General features: G+C 54.2%; 5 protein-coding genes across 5 annotated transcripts; 3 read left to right on the top strand and 2 right to left on the bottom strand.

The window, feature by feature from the left end:
* Positions 1-1,020: 1,020 nt before the first annotated feature.
* BEM1 (phosphatidylinositol-3-phosphate-binding protein BEM1) lies at positions 1,021-3,611 on the bottom strand (the record flags this gene model as incomplete). The annotated part of the gene is made up of 6 exons (XM_076638199.1): positions 1,021-1,033; positions 1,134-2,798; positions 2,870-2,974; positions 3,079-3,171; positions 3,263-3,368; positions 3,593-3,611. 6 exons carry the CDS (start codon positions 3,609-3,611, stop codon positions 1,021-1,023), a joined length of 2,001 nt encoding a protein of 666 aa, XP_076492634.1.
* A 552-nt stretch (positions 3,612-4,163) lies between these two features.
* Positions 4,164-5,521, top strand: BDY24DRAFT_403182 (uncharacterized protein). The gene is made up of 6 exons (XM_076642335.1): positions 4,164-4,585; positions 4,654-4,697; positions 4,770-4,809; positions 4,913-4,983; positions 5,065-5,242; positions 5,335-5,521. The coding sequence occupies exons 1-6, from the start codon at positions 4,226-4,228 to the stop codon at positions 5,470-5,472; spliced, it is 831 nt and encodes a 276-aa protein (XP_076492633.1). The 5' UTR covers positions 4,164-4,225; the 3' UTR covers positions 5,473-5,521.
* Positions 5,522-6,644: 1,123 nt separating this feature from the next.
* BDY24DRAFT_403180 (triose-phosphate transporter family-domain-containing protein) lies at positions 6,645-9,153 on the top strand. The gene is made up of 9 exons (XM_076642334.1): positions 6,645-7,106; positions 7,321-7,389; positions 7,544-7,654; positions 7,775-7,902; positions 7,987-8,330; positions 8,427-8,435; positions 8,513-8,574; positions 8,653-8,708; positions 8,797-9,153. Exons 1-9 carry the CDS (start codon positions 6,678-6,680, stop codon positions 8,843-8,845), a joined length of 1,257 nt encoding a protein of 418 aa, XP_076492632.1. The 5' UTR covers positions 6,645-6,677; the 3' UTR covers positions 8,846-9,153.
* An 89-nt stretch (positions 9,154-9,242) lies between these two features.
* BDY24DRAFT_444873 (uncharacterized protein) lies at positions 9,243-12,242 on the bottom strand. Its single transcript, XM_076644885.1, has 11 exons — positions 11,771-12,242; positions 11,507-11,689; positions 11,312-11,426; positions 11,179-11,236; positions 10,996-11,112; positions 10,434-10,908; positions 10,010-10,354; positions 9,824-9,890; positions 9,559-9,746; positions 9,442-9,459; positions 9,243-9,354 (listed from the first exon to the last, which is right to left on the bottom strand). Exons 1-11 carry the CDS (start codon positions 12,143-12,145, stop codon positions 9,337-9,339), a joined length of 1,959 nt encoding a protein of 652 aa, XP_076492631.1. The 5' UTR covers positions 12,146-12,242; the 3' UTR covers positions 9,243-9,336.
* Positions 12,243-13,491: 1,249 nt separating this feature from the next.
* Positions 13,492-15,673, top strand: BDY24DRAFT_403172 (borealin N-terminal domain-containing protein). The gene is made up of 5 exons (XM_076642333.1): positions 13,492-13,660; positions 13,814-14,078; positions 14,445-14,512; positions 14,618-15,054; positions 15,194-15,673. Exons 1-5 carry the CDS (start codon positions 13,561-13,563, stop codon positions 15,542-15,544), a joined length of 1,221 nt encoding a protein of 406 aa, XP_076492630.1. The 5' UTR covers positions 13,492-13,560; the 3' UTR covers positions 15,545-15,673.
* The last annotated feature ends 38 nt before the right edge of the window (positions 15,674-15,711 follow it).

Below are 15,711 nucleotides of genomic sequence, written 5' to 3'. Positions count from 1 at the left end.
GCCTCCGTGATTTCTCACTCCTGAAGCTATCCCATCTTTTCTCGAAAGCAAGGCGTTCCTGAGCTCTGATGATATGGAAATGATGATATGGAAAAGAAGCATAGTATTCCTCAACGTTGTAAGCTATATCCCAACGTCAACGCTCCGGGAGCAAGACGTCGTCCAACGCGTTCGAGATTGAGTTGACGTTGTGGTCGAGATCTTAAAGGCCATCGGTCTATAATATCGTGAGCGACTGTGATCCGATTCTTGGCGAACGAGGCGAAGCGAACGTTTTATGTGAGAGCGGTGTCGAGGAAGGCGGAGTGATCACGGTGAAAGTCTTCGACGCGACTTGACGGAGTCTCGGTGCTGGCTCCTCTTCTGCTTTACGTTGTCCTCTGGCTCCTCCTCAAATATATATATCCGTTAAGGTGAGTTCCATCCATCTCGTCTTGAGCCTTCGCGAGAAGAATGTCTCGCTGACCCTCGTCGTTCAGCGTCCTTCCTTCCCTGATGTACTTCGTCGCAGCTCTGCTCTCACGTCCCTGAACCTCACGATGAACTGGTCTCACCGTTGATGTCGGAGCCAGTTCTTATCGTATGTATGTATGTTTGTATATATCTGCGCCTTGCGCTCGCAACGCCTTTCGTTTTCGAGAGGACGCGTCAGAAAGAGCATCGAGACGTCAAAAGAAATCAAGAGAGCAGGAGAGAGACCGAGGTAACATGGTGGCGAGAACGATGGGTAAGGATGGAAGTTTCAAACGTAGAAGAGAATAAAGAGATAGAGGGAGACGAAAAGCGAAGGAACGAAAGAAAACCAAAGACCCAAAAACGAACAGGCTCGTAGGGGAAGGACCAAGACAGAGAGAGAGAAATCGCAAAGTGAAGACGTGGAGCCGGAGGAGGAGATCGTAACAAAGTTCGAAGGTAGACTAGAGTAGGAAGGACCAAGAAGCCAAGAAGAAGAAGTCCAGAAATCGAGAGCTGAGGCGATGCGTCGAAGAGAGAGGAGAGGAAGCGGGCGGGGCGAGGTAATTATTCGGCGTAGCTGTAAAGAGCGAAGTAAGGGAAGAGGTCAGCGAGCCGAAAAATATTCGAGGTGATGCCATGAGTCGACGAGAAGAGAAGAAGCGAAGATTCAAACTCACAGCACCAGCTTCTCCACCGTCTCCATCCACTCCTCCAAATCATCGTCTCCCGCCACATCCCTAAATGCCGCACTCGTACTGTCCCTGTACCTCAGCTTCCTCCTTCCTCCACCCACCCGATCCTGCACCTTCTCCATCAGCTGCTCGAACGACACGTTCGGCGGCACTCGAATCGCAATGAGATCGTCCGTTGCTCGGTCGAAGATCTTGATCTTCTTGTACGCTGCCGAACCTCCTCCTCCTCCGGTGTTGTTGGACGTGGAACGGGGTATAGGAGGAGGAGGGTTGTTGTTGGCTGTGGAGGTGAGAGGGGACATGGTGTTGTGACTGAGCATTCCTCCGGCTGCGTTGGATCCCCAGGAGGAGGAGGTGGCGAGACCGGAAGCGTTGTCGGATCCTGGACGAGGAGATTCGTTGGTGTTGGAGGAGTTGGGGTTGTTGCTGTTGGACTGGGGAGGGCCCCGAAGGGTTGTGTCTATCCGAGGAAGAGGAGAGGGACCACGAGATGAACCTCCTCCGTTCGAGTTCGAGGTCGGGTACTGCTGCTGTTGATGCTGCTGCTGCTGCTGGTTTCCTCCTCCATTGGAGTAGTACGACTGTCCTCTCGAATCCCTCGACTGATCCAGAGACGGCTCATATCGATCGTCCTCCTCTCCTTGCTCCGAAAGCGAAAGGGCGGCGAGAGGGTCCTCCAGCGGCGGCGACGACTGCTCGTCCAGAAGCTGCCTCTCCGCATCACTCCTAGCGAAGACGACCTTGGTATCTCCAGTTCCCAACGAGAAGAACCTCCTGACCAACTCGTGCGAGAGGATGTAGCCGGCGTTGCGACGATGCAGACCGATGAGGAAACGGATGTAAACGTCCAGGTCCTCTCGACGCGTGTTGGTGATCGCGTCGTCGATGAAGTCGAGCGGTCCAGGCATGTAGGGAAGGATCCTCTCGGGGGTGTCTCCTCCAGGGGAATCGGCTCCTCCGTCCAAAGCTCGGCCTGCTTCGGCTGGGAACGCGTCGAGGAGGGAAATTTGGAAGTGGTAGAAGTCCTCGTAGAGTCGGAAGATGGTGAGGCGCATCGCAGGGTTCTGAGCGTCCTCGGGGAGGAAGATGGCGTGAATTCGGAACCAGTACTGATCGGCTTCTTGATGGAAGGAGACGACTGAGGCGGAGGTGAAGGTTCCAGGAGGAAGGAGGGTGAAGGGTTCCGGCTGTTCCTCCTCTGCATCGTTTGGACGAGTTCCGGAGGAGGTGGAGGATTGTTGAGAGGAAGGGAGACCTGACGGAGTGTTGTTGTAGTCCGACGATGACTGCTGTTGATGACGGGGTTGTTGCTGCTGCTGATAGGAAGACTGCTGCTGCTGTTGAGGTTGGAACTGCTGCTGCTCGAGGGCCCGCGACTGCTGGTCCTGAAGCTGTCCTCCTGACGACTTTGCAAACGGCGAATCGACGACTCCTGAGCTATTGGTGAACTCGAATCGACCGAGAGGGATCGATGCTGCCTTGTAGTCTGCCGTCTTCTGCTTCCATTCATCGACTCGAGGGATCCCTCCTGCTCGAAGGAGCTCAGCGACGTTCTCGACCGGTCGACCTGTTGTTGGATCTCGAATCTCGACGAACGAGACTGGGATGAGACCTGGACCGCCGAGACGTCCTATAGGCTTTGCGACGAACCTGAAAGTCGAAGCCGAGGGGGTCAGAAGAGAGCGAGGAGAGAGAGAAGGAAGGCGGAGAAGCGAGCTCACCATTCGTGATTCGACTGAGCGATAACGATGATAGGCTCTCCAGCTTTGGCCTGAAGCTCGTCCGGTCGTTCAGCGTCGAAGTCGTACTGCACGATGGCGTAGAGACTGCAGCAAAAAATCGTCGAGGAGATGAGCTTTCGTCTCGCTCTCAATTGAGACACGCTCGAAAGGGTCGAAGAGCAGAAAGAGGAGAGAGAGCGTGGACTGACGGAGCTGGAGGTTTGCTCGCTGCAGGTTTGCCGTTGGTGGTAGATGGTACTGAACGAGCTGTATTCGGCATGGGAGGAGTTGACCTCGTCGGACTGTTCCAAAGTAAGACAAGACAAAACGAGATGAGATTCTGGGGTTCTCTCGCGACCTCGTCCTCATCCTCCCTCGGCTCCCAGGACTGACCTTGTACTACGTCCGTTGTCCGATTTACTAGCTCCTGCTGAACCTCCTCGACCGAACTCTTCGAACTTGGCTTTGGGGACGAGACCTCGCGCGTTGGAGATGGTGTCTGGGAGGAAGAGAAGGAGGAGAAGAAAGGGAAAGCGAGAGGTCAGCTTCGTTTCCTTCCTTCCCTCTTTGTTCGATCTATACGGCTCCATCCGACTCCCAGGTTCGCTCGGGCAGACCATCCACCTATATACGCATCCCCTGGACTCGCCGGAGAATTTATCTGAGCTGATAGAGCCTCGAACAGACCCCCAAAAGATCAGGGAAAGAAGAAAGGACACTCACTGAGAGCCTCATAATACATGCCTCCCCTGCCATCCTCCCTCTCCCCTACGACGTAGAAGAAATCCCCTTTGGCGAAAGGAAGCTCCTGAGGGGATCTCGTTGACGAATGCGATTCTTTAGCTCGAATGACCTTCTTTGGAGGAGCTATCGAGGAGGATGGTTTCGAGAGAGAAGGGACGAATCCAGCTGGGAACGTCGGAGAAGCTGTAGAGGAGGAAGGAGATCCATGCGAGGAGGAATCCTTGTTCTTGTCGCCGAGAGAACGTCGAAGGGATTTCATAGAGAGAGAGAGAAGGGGTATATCGAGTGGGAGAGAGAGGAAGAAGGAGAGAGGAGAGAAGGAGGGAGGTCGTCGTTGTTGAAGGTCTGTTGAGTGAGAGTTCGAAAACGGAGGTCAGGTCTGTAACGATTCCGACGGCGATGAGCGGAGGATATTTTTTCGTGATTGATGGGGACTCACTTTCAAGGTGGACGATCTCACTTGTAGAGTTTTATCTTTTTGTTTCTGAAGTCACGCTTGAGGGAAGGGAGGAGGAACCAAAGCTCAATCGACTTCAAGCGTAGGAGCTCACAACCTCAAACAACCACAACCCTCCTTCCCCTCAACTCCTCAGGAGAAAAATCCGACTCGACATGGCCCCTCGCAACCTGTCCTTCTCTCCATCCCCTTCCCCTCTAACTCAGCTCGGAGACGATACTCCTACTTCCTCGAATCCCGAACCACCCACGCCTTCGTCCTCCTTCCTCCCTCCTCCTCCTCCTCCTCCCGTCGAACAAGCTCAACTTCCTCCTCCTCCCGCTCCGGCACCGAAACCTCGGAAGAAGAAACCATCAGTCAAAGCAGCTGTGGATTCTGTTGAAGGTGCTGTTGAAGAAGGAGCTTCCTCTGGGTCTCCGAGTGCGACGAGAGGAGGGAAAGGGAAAGGGAGGGGAGGAGGCAGAGGAGGAGGAACAGCAGGGAAGGGAAGTAGAGGAGGAAAGAAGGCGCTCAAGGTCAGTGTAGCTTGTTCAGTATGCTCTCTCGAATACGAGCTGACTCTCTCGTGTCTGTTCGTTTGCAGCCCGCTGCTGAACTGGGAGAGCTCTCGAACAAGTACAAAGACAAGTGAGCTCACGCTTTCCCGTCCTACCTCCCCTTCTCACCAAACTGACTCTCCTCCCATCTCCACCTGCCCAGGTTCGTAGAACTCAGATTCAAGTACGACGAGGTCAACGCTGTGAGCCCACGTTCTCCGTCTCCGGCCCCTTGGGAGCTCGCCTTCCTTTCCTTCGAGCTCACCTCCCATCTCCTCCTCCCTTGCCCTCCCTCTCCTTCCCTAGACCAAGGAAGCCAACCTCGCAACCCTCAATGAAGCTCTCGCTCGTTTAGAGAAGGTTCAGACCGAGAACGAGTACGTTCATGCCCTTCTGCCTTTTTCGACTGCTCGAGCTCAACTTCGACTCCTCCCTCTCTCCCTCCCTCCCTCCTTCAGCGCTTTCCTCTCCTCTTTCATCACCAACATCCACACTCATCCTTCACTCGCCTACTACCTCGAACGAAGCAAAACTCCACCACCAGAAGCGATGTCATCTCTACAACCCGCGCCTTCACTTCTTCTGCCTCAATCTTGCTCGTCGACTCAGAACGGTCAAACTAGAGCTCCTCAGGACGTGAGTCCTCGTTCCTCCTTTCTCAATGCTCCAAGACGTGGACAGAAACACGACTGACCTGCTCTATGTTCATCCCCTCGGCCGACCTGCAGGCCTACGCCGTCACTCACGCGAAGGAGGGAGGAACGTCCTCAACTTCGAGCTTCCCAGTAGCGATGCCGCATCCTCGAGACGAGTCAAATGGCCACCACGAGGACGAGAGGATCCAGAAGAGAGCAAGGATCGAATGAGACGCTTGCTTTCGTGATCGAGTGAAGAATGAGAAGTGTGAGCGAGGGCTGAAGCGCGCGTCTGGACGGACTTCACGTCCAGCTCGTGTTTCTGAGATCTGCAGTGGGCTCCGTTGCCGCAACTTCAGCCTCTGCTGGTTCCGAGACACGTGTCTCTTCACACAAGTCGGTTCTCGTTTGCTTCGTGTCTGTCGTCTCGAGCGGGCAAAAGGGCGACGACGACGACGCGTCGAGAAAGGAAAGACGCGGGAAGAGGTCGACCTTCGACTCGATCCACACGTCCTTCTCCGACTGAAACCTTCGAGGTCCTTTCGATATACCCCCTTCCTCCTGCCCCCTCTCCCTCACATCTTTTTTTTTGCTTATCTGTGTTCTCGCTCTTGGAACAAGCTCGAGACTGCGAAGGCGGGGTCGCAGCCTCCCTCCCTCCCTCCCTCTCCTCCCCCTGGCCTCTTCTTTTTCGGCTCCTCGTTTCCCTCTTTACCTCTCAACTACTGCTTCAACCTCCCCAAACTCAACTTTCTCTCTTCCTTCTTGTCCTTCCTCCCTTCGAGCCTTTTCACGCCTCCCTTCCCTCCCAGCGAGAAAGGCGAGCTCAAAGCTCCTCTTCAAACTCTCCTTCCTTCGACCTTGACCTTCTTCGGCTCTCCCTCCATCTCCCGGACCTCTCTCTCCGTCCCTTCAACAGCAGCACTCGTTCTTTCGAGCTCGCCTTCTAGCTCTTGAGATACTCTTCTAGATCTCAGTTAGAATCGTTTCGATGTGAGTTCCTTTCCTCTTGTTGGAGAGCTCGAAGCTGACGAGCGGTGAGACAAAGGTCGCATCTCGCTCTCCTTCCTTCTTGAGCTTCAGGGCTCAACTTTGCGACCAGAACTGACTTTTCTGCTTCTCTCTTTTGATCGATTGTATAGATTCTCATGCCCTCGACCTACGATCCTCAACGAACTCTCCCGAAACAGAACTCTCGACCTTCCAGTCCACCGTACACTCCTCCAGACGCGCACCTTTCGACCTCCTCCTCCTCCTCCTCCCACGATCCATCTCACCTCTCCTCCTCCACCTGGGACAGATACACCTCCATGAACGATCCATCCTCCTCAACATCCCCTTCAGCTCCACCTCGTTCACCACGCACAGAAGGAGGTCGCTATCTTCCTCCAACATCACCAGCAGGAGGAGGAGGAGGGAGCTCGTCGAATCTGGGCATGCTCTTCCCTGAAGGTTCAACCACCGAAGCTCAAGATCAAGAAGACAAGGACGGTCACTCCCACCCCAGTACTACCACCACTCTCAACAGATCCTCCTCCCACAACAACGAAAAGGCTGCTTCCGCTTCAGCTTCAGCTCAAGCTCCTCTCAAGATCCCAACCTCTCGTCAAGCCTTCAACGCTCCTCGAACACCCGGAGATCTCGACGCCGATATCGCTCAGTTCCCTCGAGAGAAGGACTCTTCCTTCCAACAAGGTCCTTCTTACCATCCTCTCACCAACAGCAACACAGCAGCAACCACGCCAGCAGGAGGGAAGAAGGAGTTCAAGGACTCGGAAGCGTACTGGCTGGGTCTCTACTTCTTCTTCAATCTAGGCTTGACCTTGTTCAACAAGATCGTCCTCGTCAGCTTTCCCTTTCCCTACGTGAGTCCGACCATCTCGCATACACCTTAGCATCGAAGGAAACCGGTTTCGGAGGGAGGGATCGCTGGAGAAGGACGACGAAGGGCAGGGGATAAGGTTCGGTTCGGGCGAGGAGAAGCTCAACCCAACCCTCCTTCTTGGTTTCTCTCTCTCTCTTCACGAGCTAGCTCGAGAACTCCGAAAACTGATCTCCCTTCTTTTCGTTTCACGCTAGACGTTGACGGGATTGCATGCTCTGAGTGGTTGTGCGGGGTGCTACGTCGCGTTGGAGAGAGGATCGTTCGTGAGTTTCCCGTTCATCTTGTGAAGGACGACGAACGAGGGTGACGACCGACGCGAAGACGAGAGCTCACCACGTTTACCTTCTTTTCCTTTCCTCTCCTTCCTCCCTCCCTTCATCCGTTTCGGTTATGGATTTGCTTCGTCGAATCGAACAGACCCCAGCTCACCTTACCTCTCGCGACAACCTCGTCCTCGCTCTCTTCTCGGTTCTCTACACCATCAACATCGCCGTTTCCAACCTTTCGTTACAGCTCGTCACCGTTCCTGTACGTCCACCTACCTCTGTTCTCTTCTCCCACACCCATGCTCAGTCTCAACCTCAACCATCGAGCTCGTTCGTTCGAAACGAACCGAAACTGAACCGCGTCGTCTCGTTTCCTTCTCAGTTCCATCAAGTCGTCCGAGCCGCCACCCCTCTCTTCACCATCCTGATATCCGTCATCTTCCTTCGAGCCAAGTTCAGTGGGATGAAGGTCCTTTCGTTGCTTCCAGTGATCGCTGGAGTTGGATTTGCGTGAGTTCTCGTTCTCGTCGTCGTTTCCCTCCCTCGACTTCGAACTCACACCTCTCTCTCTCCTTCCCCTTTGCCTTCCCACAGTACCTATGGAGACTACAACTTCACCGCCTGGGGTCTCATCCTCACCCTCCTCGGAACAGGTCTCGCCTCCCTCAAAACCGTCGTCACCAACCTCATCCAAACCGGAGGAGGAGGTCGCCTCAAGCTTCACCCTCTCGACCTCTTGATGAGGATGAGTCCGCTGGCGTTCATCCAGTGTGTCATGTACGGCTGGTGGAGTGGGGAGTTGGAGAGGGTGAGGAGGTACGGAGCGAGGGAGATGACCGGGTGGAAGGCGTTTGGATTGTTCGTGAACGGGGTCATTGCGTTCGGGTTGAACGTGGTGAGCTTTACGGCGAATAAGAAGACGAGTGCGTTGACTATGAGTGAGTGCATTTCCTTTCGTTGGTGGGTTTCGTGCGGTCGAAGACGAGGTTTGCTGACCCTTGTCGGCGCGTTGTTTTTTCGTTTCTGTTTCGCAGCTGTTGCTGGTTCGTCTTCTTCTCTTTCCTCGCTCCTCTTTTCTTCTACACGCTCAACTAACCTGTGATTCCTTCCGATTTCACAGCCAACGTGAAGCAAGTCCTCACCATCGTGCTAGCAGTGATCATCTTCGATCTTTCGATCAACGTTCGTCTTCCTTCCCCTCAGTCCCTCCTCCTTTCTGTCCCAAACTTACCTTCTTTTCTCCTCGTCACTAACTTACAGCCAACCAACATGCTCGGAATCGTCCTTACCCTCGCCGGAGGAGCTGGATACGCCTAGTGAGTCTCGCTTCTCCCTTCGTTCCAACGACGCGTCTTCCTCTCGCCTTTCTGACCCTTCGTCCCTCGTTCGTTCTTCCTTTCACAGCATCGAGTTCCAGGAGAAGCAGAAGAAAGCTCGGAGGGTAGTGCTTTGAACAAACCTAGAATTCCTACTCAGTCTTTCCTCGTTTCTCGTCCCCGTTTTCTTTTCGTTTGCTTCCTCCGTCCTTCTTTCTTCGCATCCCCGGTTCTCCTTTATTGTGTCCCTCACTCGGTAAAACTCATCCTTACTGAGCCAACCCCCCAAATTTATAGATTTATCATACCCCAATCGATCGCTCGTCGTTCCTTTTCTCCTGTAGCTCTTACCTCCCTCTCGCTCTTATTCGCCGCTAGTTTATCGCTTTTTTGGGGGTTTCTCCGTTTCTTATCTTCTTTCGTATGGTCGATGGACTCGCTCGAACAGGCTCGAAAAGAATGGGTTGCGGGGAAGGGGAGAGGGAAAGATGGGCAGAAGACAGACGGACGAGGAGGAACGAGACGAGACCGAGCTTTGTTTTCGTTCGTTCTTTCGCTGCGAGAGGCAGAGCAGTCGGTGGATCCGTGCATTTCCCTCTGAGAATAGCAAACACCAGTAACTATAACCTCACAAGCTCGGTTTGACCTTGTTCAAACGCAAAAGACGGACGAAACGAAAAAGTCAGCTCCGTCGAGACGCGTCTGTCGAACGAGAGGAGAACGATCGACTCACCTCAACGCGGAGTGGCAGCTGCCAGAGGGGATCACGATTGGTGAAGAGCAAAAAGTCAGCAGAGTCAGCAACGTCTCCCCAGGATCTCAAAAACGCTCAAAGGCTCCCCAAACTCACCCCGTAAACAATCCTCCCATCCATGCTCTTCATCGCCCTCATCTCTTCCTCGGTCAACCTCCAGGCCTTTCCCACCATCGCTCCACTTTGCAAAGTCGTTACTATGGGCTTCTTGAGGAGAGTCACACCAACTGCTTGGAGGAATCGAGTGAGCGTTGGAGCGTCGAAGGAGGAGTGGAGGTTCTCGACTGCAAGGGAGAAAGAAAACGAAGTCAGCGCTGATCGGCGAGGAAGAGAGTCGAAGGGAGAGGGCAACGGAACGAACAGGTCACTTCGAAGCGTTGAGGTCGAACAGGTTTAGAGGCAGAAGATGAAGTTGGGGTAGACCCGGGCTGTAAAAAAGAGGGGAGAAGAGAGAGGATCAGGCAAAGCCAGGAAGAGATCGAGACGCGTCCTCAAAAGTCGAACGAAGCTGCTCGGATCGATCGATCGAGAGAGAGCTGATGCCTACCTGTTTGGAGAGAGCGAAGAGATCAATTGCTTTGAACTCGGGGGCGGGAGTTCCCTTGCGAGCCTGCCTCGGTGGCGGAGGGGAAGGAATAGGAGACGAGAGTCGAAGAGGAGGAGGAGGAGGAGCAGGTCGTTTCAGGAGGAATTGGGGAGGGACTGGACGGCGAGGAGAACGAGGAGAGACCGAACGAGGTTGATTGGATGGGAGAGGCTTAATAGGCGAAGGAGGTTTCGGTGGGAAAAGGAAATCTTCGAGAGGCGGAGTGTCTGGTTGAAGGAGGTCGTCCTCCAAACAGCGAAGGAACACCGCGTTCAGTTCCGTGTCCTCCGTCTTCTGTGCGAGGTTCTGAGAGAGAGAAAAAAAAAAGAAGGAAAAGCGGGAGCGGTTTAGCATGAACTCAAATCAATAGAAGGTCCGGACTCACGAATCTCCGGAGGAAAGGATGCAGAACGACCGAGCTCGAACGCTCCCATTTTTCGTGACCCTCCGTTTTGCTTCTGTCCTTCAACCCACCGTCCTGTACCGACACCACTCCGGACGTCCAGTTGAACATAGAGGGTATACTTCCTCCGTAGAGCAAGTAAAACCCTCGAACAAGATCCTTCAGCGGCGGGGATTCCTTTCCGAACGTCCACTCCTCCACGAACTTCTGGTCCTCCTTCCATCCCAGTTTCTCTTGGAGAGAACGAGCGAGTCCGACGGGTACGAAAGGGGTATTGACCATTTCGTGAGGGTGGTCGAGACGAACGGGAAGCAAGGTTCGAGAGGAGGGAGGTTGGGTTTTAGCGATGAGGTCCGTGGACTGGAGATTGGGGAGGAGAGGAGTGGAGAGGGATTGGAGGTAGGCGATGCAGAGCAGGCAGAGGTTCCTCGTCCGATGAGATTCGGCATGCATGAATCTAAGCAGAGAGGAGGAAAGGAACAAGGGAAGCGAGATCAGAGGCGCTGCAGGTCCGGACGAGCTCGAAGAGAGAAAAGAGACGGACTCTGGACCGGGTCCGATAGCAGTGACTGCTCGGATGAGAGGGACGAGAATGTTGGGTGAGAGAGCCGTGTACGATGCTATCAGAGAGTTGATGAGCAGGGCAGAGGTGCTCGGAATGCTGCAAGGAGAGAAAGAACGGGACGTCAAGACGATCCGCGGCGCGTGGGATTCAGAGCTCACTCACGAAAGGAAGGCAACCGTCTTGAAGGTCGAGTTTCCAGATAATGAAGACGTGATGTTGACTGATGGGAAAAGATGCATCAAAAGGTCAGGTCAGGTCAGCGAGAGAGGGAAGTCGGAGAACTGACGGGACGAACGCGTGCTGTGGTCTCCTTCTCCCACCAGAGCGACCTTCAGACCAACAGACCGCAGAGGCTCCACCAGCCCTACGAGTTGAGACGTAGTAATCGAGTCTTGAGTCCCATCTTTTGGCTGAAGGAAGAAAAGGAGAGCGATTCGTGAGAAATCTGGCATCAACGAGAAGAAAGGGGAGGAGAAGAGCTGGAGCTCACGACCAGTCCCAACGCCAAATTCGATCTATCAACGTCCGTCCTCGTCGATATGGCTCCCGTGATAGCCAGTTCCATGCCGAGCTGACGAACAACCTCTGATATCTTCCGAGCGAGTCCAGCACGATCGTTGAGGGTCCGGTCGGTGGATGAGAGGCGAAGGCTTCGCTTTCGATGAATGGGCGTCTGAAAGAAGAAAGCTTTGAAGTCAGATCGAGCTCGTAGTGTCTACATCAGGCCTTTGAGGATACGATGGGATGTACTTACAGCACTGTGAAGCTGAAGTCGAGTGTTCTTCGCCATTTCAAGGCCGCTAAGGAGGGGGCATGGTTGCCCATAATTTGGATGTTGAAAGACGAGAGGAACGGGGAGTTGACGTAGATGGCTTGGCGAGGAGGGAAGTGGATGAGTGGTGAGGAGAGGGTTTTGGGAAGGTATAGGTGGCGGCAGTGATTGGGGGGAGGAAGAAGAAACCGAGGAGAGGGAAGAAGGAAGGGAGGAGGAGGAGGAGGAGGTTGAGCTCGAGCTCGAAGGCTCGACGAGCTCAGAGGTTGATCGCTTCGAGAGTCGATATATCGGCGTTGATCGAATCAATCCTACGCTCGTATGAGAGCCGATCCCAAATCTGAGTCGTCCTAGCATAATCGGTTGTCGGCGTTGGGAGGGAAATTAGAGAAGCAGGAAGGAAGGAAAGGAAAGGACGAAGCTCACCGGAAAAGTCGTTTGCCTTCCTTCCCTGCAACGACGACCCTCCCTCTATTTTTGCTCAACAAGCATGACCATCTCCCCACTCAGCCATCTCCTCCTCAAGAGGACCACCACCCCTTTCCTCGCTCGTAGAATCCTCACGTCCTCGACTGCTTCGCTGCCAGCTCGACGTCTCCTCCCTTCTTCTTCCTCCTCCATCGTCGGTCGCTCTCTCTCTCCTCTTCCTCCTCCCCTCCCCTCCCCTCCTCCCTTCTGACTCCCTTCTTTCGTTCTATCCCGCACTTAGACCTCCCCCTCCACCCGATCCTACGCAGTCATCGAACCCATAACCCGTCCACGACCAGCCCACCCTGCCCCGACCCCGACGCCAGCTCCAGCCGTCCCACCACCTTCACCTTCTTCTTCTTCCTCCTCTTCTTCTCCTCCACCGAACCCTCTTCTGAACGCCTCCGCTAGCGACGACGCTCCTAAACGAAAACGAAGCGCTTTCGAGAAATATCTCGCTCGAGGGCTGCCCGAATGGATGATCGCTTTCATTATTCTGTGAGCTCTTCCTTCCTTCCCATCTCCTCCTTCTCCTTTTCCTCTCTCTCTCTCTCTCTCTCTCGCTTTCCCTCTACTAACCTCACCCCTCTTTTTGCTTCCGCTTCCGCTCCCGCTCCTTTCCGCGCAGCTACTGGACCTGGCGGTACTTCTACGAAGATTTCGCGTACCTGATCGCAGGTCCCAAGAACCACCGTTCGGAAGACGCGGACAAGATGGAGCGAGCTACGGCTGCGAGGGATGCGTACTTTGCTCAGTTGGAGGAGGAGATGAGGTTGGAGAGGGAACGAGGAGGGAAGCAGGTGTCGTTCTTGCCAGGGGCGCAGCAGCAGCAGCAGCAGCAGGAGGGGGAGAAGGAGGAGGGTGGGAAGAAGGAAGAGAAGGCAGGGGAGGAGGAGGGAAAGGGGAAGAGTTGGTACAGGAGACTGGTTTAGGGATAAGAGGGAAAGGGTTAGGGAGGGTTGGGTGGGTTTGGGGTGTAGCGATGAGAAGGGGAAAGAGTAGAGAGTGGGGAGAGACGAAGGAAGGGAAGGGAGCGAGAGAGCGAGCTCAACACCGAACACGAACCCTTTGATGAACCAAAACCTCGACCAGCATTTTTTTTGCATCCACTTCTCGCCGCTTCGCAAGAGATCGCTCTTCCCAATTTTCCTCACGCAAAAAAGAAAGACAGAAAAAACGACGCGTCCAAATCGACCTTGACTTTCTCGCTCGCTCTTGTTTTGACCTTCCAACGCCGACACCCTTCCCTCCTTCCCTCCTTTCCTTCCCTCTCTTCAGCTCTCTCTTTTGATACCTCACCAACGATGTCCACCCCTCCACCACCTTCGAACGGCACATCCAAACGCAAAGTCAAGATGTCCGCCGCTACGAAACAGGATACGATTGACAACTTTGATCTCGAAGGTGAGCTCCCCCTCCCTTCCTTCCCTTTTCCCTCCCTTCTCCTCTTCGTTTCCCTTTCTTTCCTCCCAACTCAAACCTCCTTCCTAAATCCTTATTCTTCTTCTTCTTCTCATCTCGTCTCTTCTCCTTCTCCTTTCCTCCTTCTATTCACAGTGGCTTCCCGCCTAGAAACCATCACGTCCATCCACGCCTCGTTGCTCTCCTCCTTCCTGACCCGTCAGGAAACAGCGATCCAGCGAATCCCGTTAGAAATGCGACGCATGACCGTTAAAGAAATTGGGGATAGATGGAGTGGAGGGATCAGAGGGGTGATGGATGGGTTGACGAGAGGGAGGTTGGAGGAGGAGGAGCAGCAGGAGGGAGCGAAGAAAGGTGAAGGAGAACGGGGTCTGGGAGCAGGAGGAGGAGGAGCAAAGAGGTGAGTTGGGCTTGTTTTTGTTTTGTTTTTTCTGTTTCTTTTTCTGTTCGGGTGGTGGTGGTGTGGGTGGGTTGCGGGGAGAAGAGGGGAGAAGGGAGGAGAGAGGGAGGAGGAAGGGAGGAAGGGAGAGAGGAGGTCAACACGAGCTCGCAAACGAGCTCAGCTCAACTTCCTTCGCCCTCTTTGAAGCTCTACTTCATCCCTATCAGACTCCTACACGTGCTCTATAGTCTCTCGGCTCCTCCCACCAACTTTCAACACGTTCCTCTTCCCCCAGTCGAGAGAGGGAATGACGCGCTGACCTCCCTTCCTCTCTCGCCATCTTGCTTTCTTTTCCTCTTCTCTCCCTTTTGTTTCCCACTCCAGGAAACGGCCCACAACAGCCTCCTCCCTCTCTCTGACTCAGGAGAAGGAATCTAGGATGCCCAAATCAGGTTCGTCCATATCCCTACCTTTTCTTCTCTTCGTTCTCGACTCGATCGATCCAAAGAGCTCACACCTCTCCTCCCTTCGACTCCCTTCTTCTTCTTCGTTTCCAGCTCGTAAAAACCCCTACACAGACGCCACCCAACGATCCACCTCCACGCCCGCCGGTCCCTCCTCCCACTCCTCCAAAGTCAACAAACCCAAATCCTCCTCCTCTAAACTCACAGCTTCTGCTTCAACCATCTCAGCCCCGTCAACGTCAACGTTCAAGTTCAACCCTCACTTGCCCTCTACTCCTCTGCTCACGAACGCGAACGGGTACAGGAGACCGAGGAGGAACGAGTCGATTGCGATGAGTACGAATGGGAGTCCGTTGATTATTGATGGGTACGGAGGAGCAGAGGACGAGGATGAGGAAGGGGAAGGGAGCGGGAGTGGGAGTGAAGAGGAGGAGGAGAAGTTGTTGGACGAGGAGGAGGAGATGAGGAGGTTGGAGGGAAAGGGGAAGGGGAAGGAGGTGCAGGTTTTGAGTGCTGGGAAGAAGGGGAAGGTACGTTTTCCTTTGAGAGTTTGGTTCGATTTCGACGCGTCGAACTGCTCGGCTCTCTCTCTTCCTCCCTCTTCCTCTTCCGTTCGTTCTAAGCTCACACCGCTCCTTGTCCCACTCCTTCTCCTTTCAAATATCACAGGGCCGCATCTCAACAATCCAAATCCACCCCTCCCTCCCTTCCTCCAACCCTTCCTCCACCTCCCAATCCACCTCCTCCTCCTCCTCCCTCCCTTCCTTCTCCCGCACCCACCCCACCTCCCCCTCCTCCTTCGACCTCGTTATCCCTATCCCTTTACCAAACGGTCAAACCCTCTCCTTCAATGCCCTCTCCGACTCGCCAACCAAGCTCGATGAGATCCTGAGAGGCAGCGGGACCGGCGGAGCGCCGTTGGTGAGCGATGAGGAGAGAGGGAGGATTAGAGGACAGATTGATAGGAGTGTGAGGATGTTGGGGGAGCGGTTGGGGAAGTGGAAATTGGGCGGGAGCTAGGGTGAAAGGAGAGAGGGAGAGGCGGGGGAAGGAGGGAGGAGGGAAAACGCGTTCGGATTTGCTTTCTTTTTCTTTAGTTTTGCTTTTTGGTTTGCTTTGGACTTTGAGAGCATGGTTCTCTTGCCCTACTTTTTGTATGGGGAGAACGAGAAAGACTGAGACAATCC

The sequence above is a fragment of the Mrakia frigida genome (assembly GCF_051309035.1).
Source record: "Mrakia frigida strain ATCC 22029 unplaced genomic scaffold BDY24scaffold_44, whole genome shotgun sequence".
NCBI lineage: Eukaryota > Fungi > Basidiomycota > Tremellomycetes > Cystofilobasidiales > Mrakiaceae > Mrakia > Mrakia frigida.
Note: the sequence above shows the minus strand (reverse complement) of the source record. Positions and strands in the feature narration are given on the sequence as shown.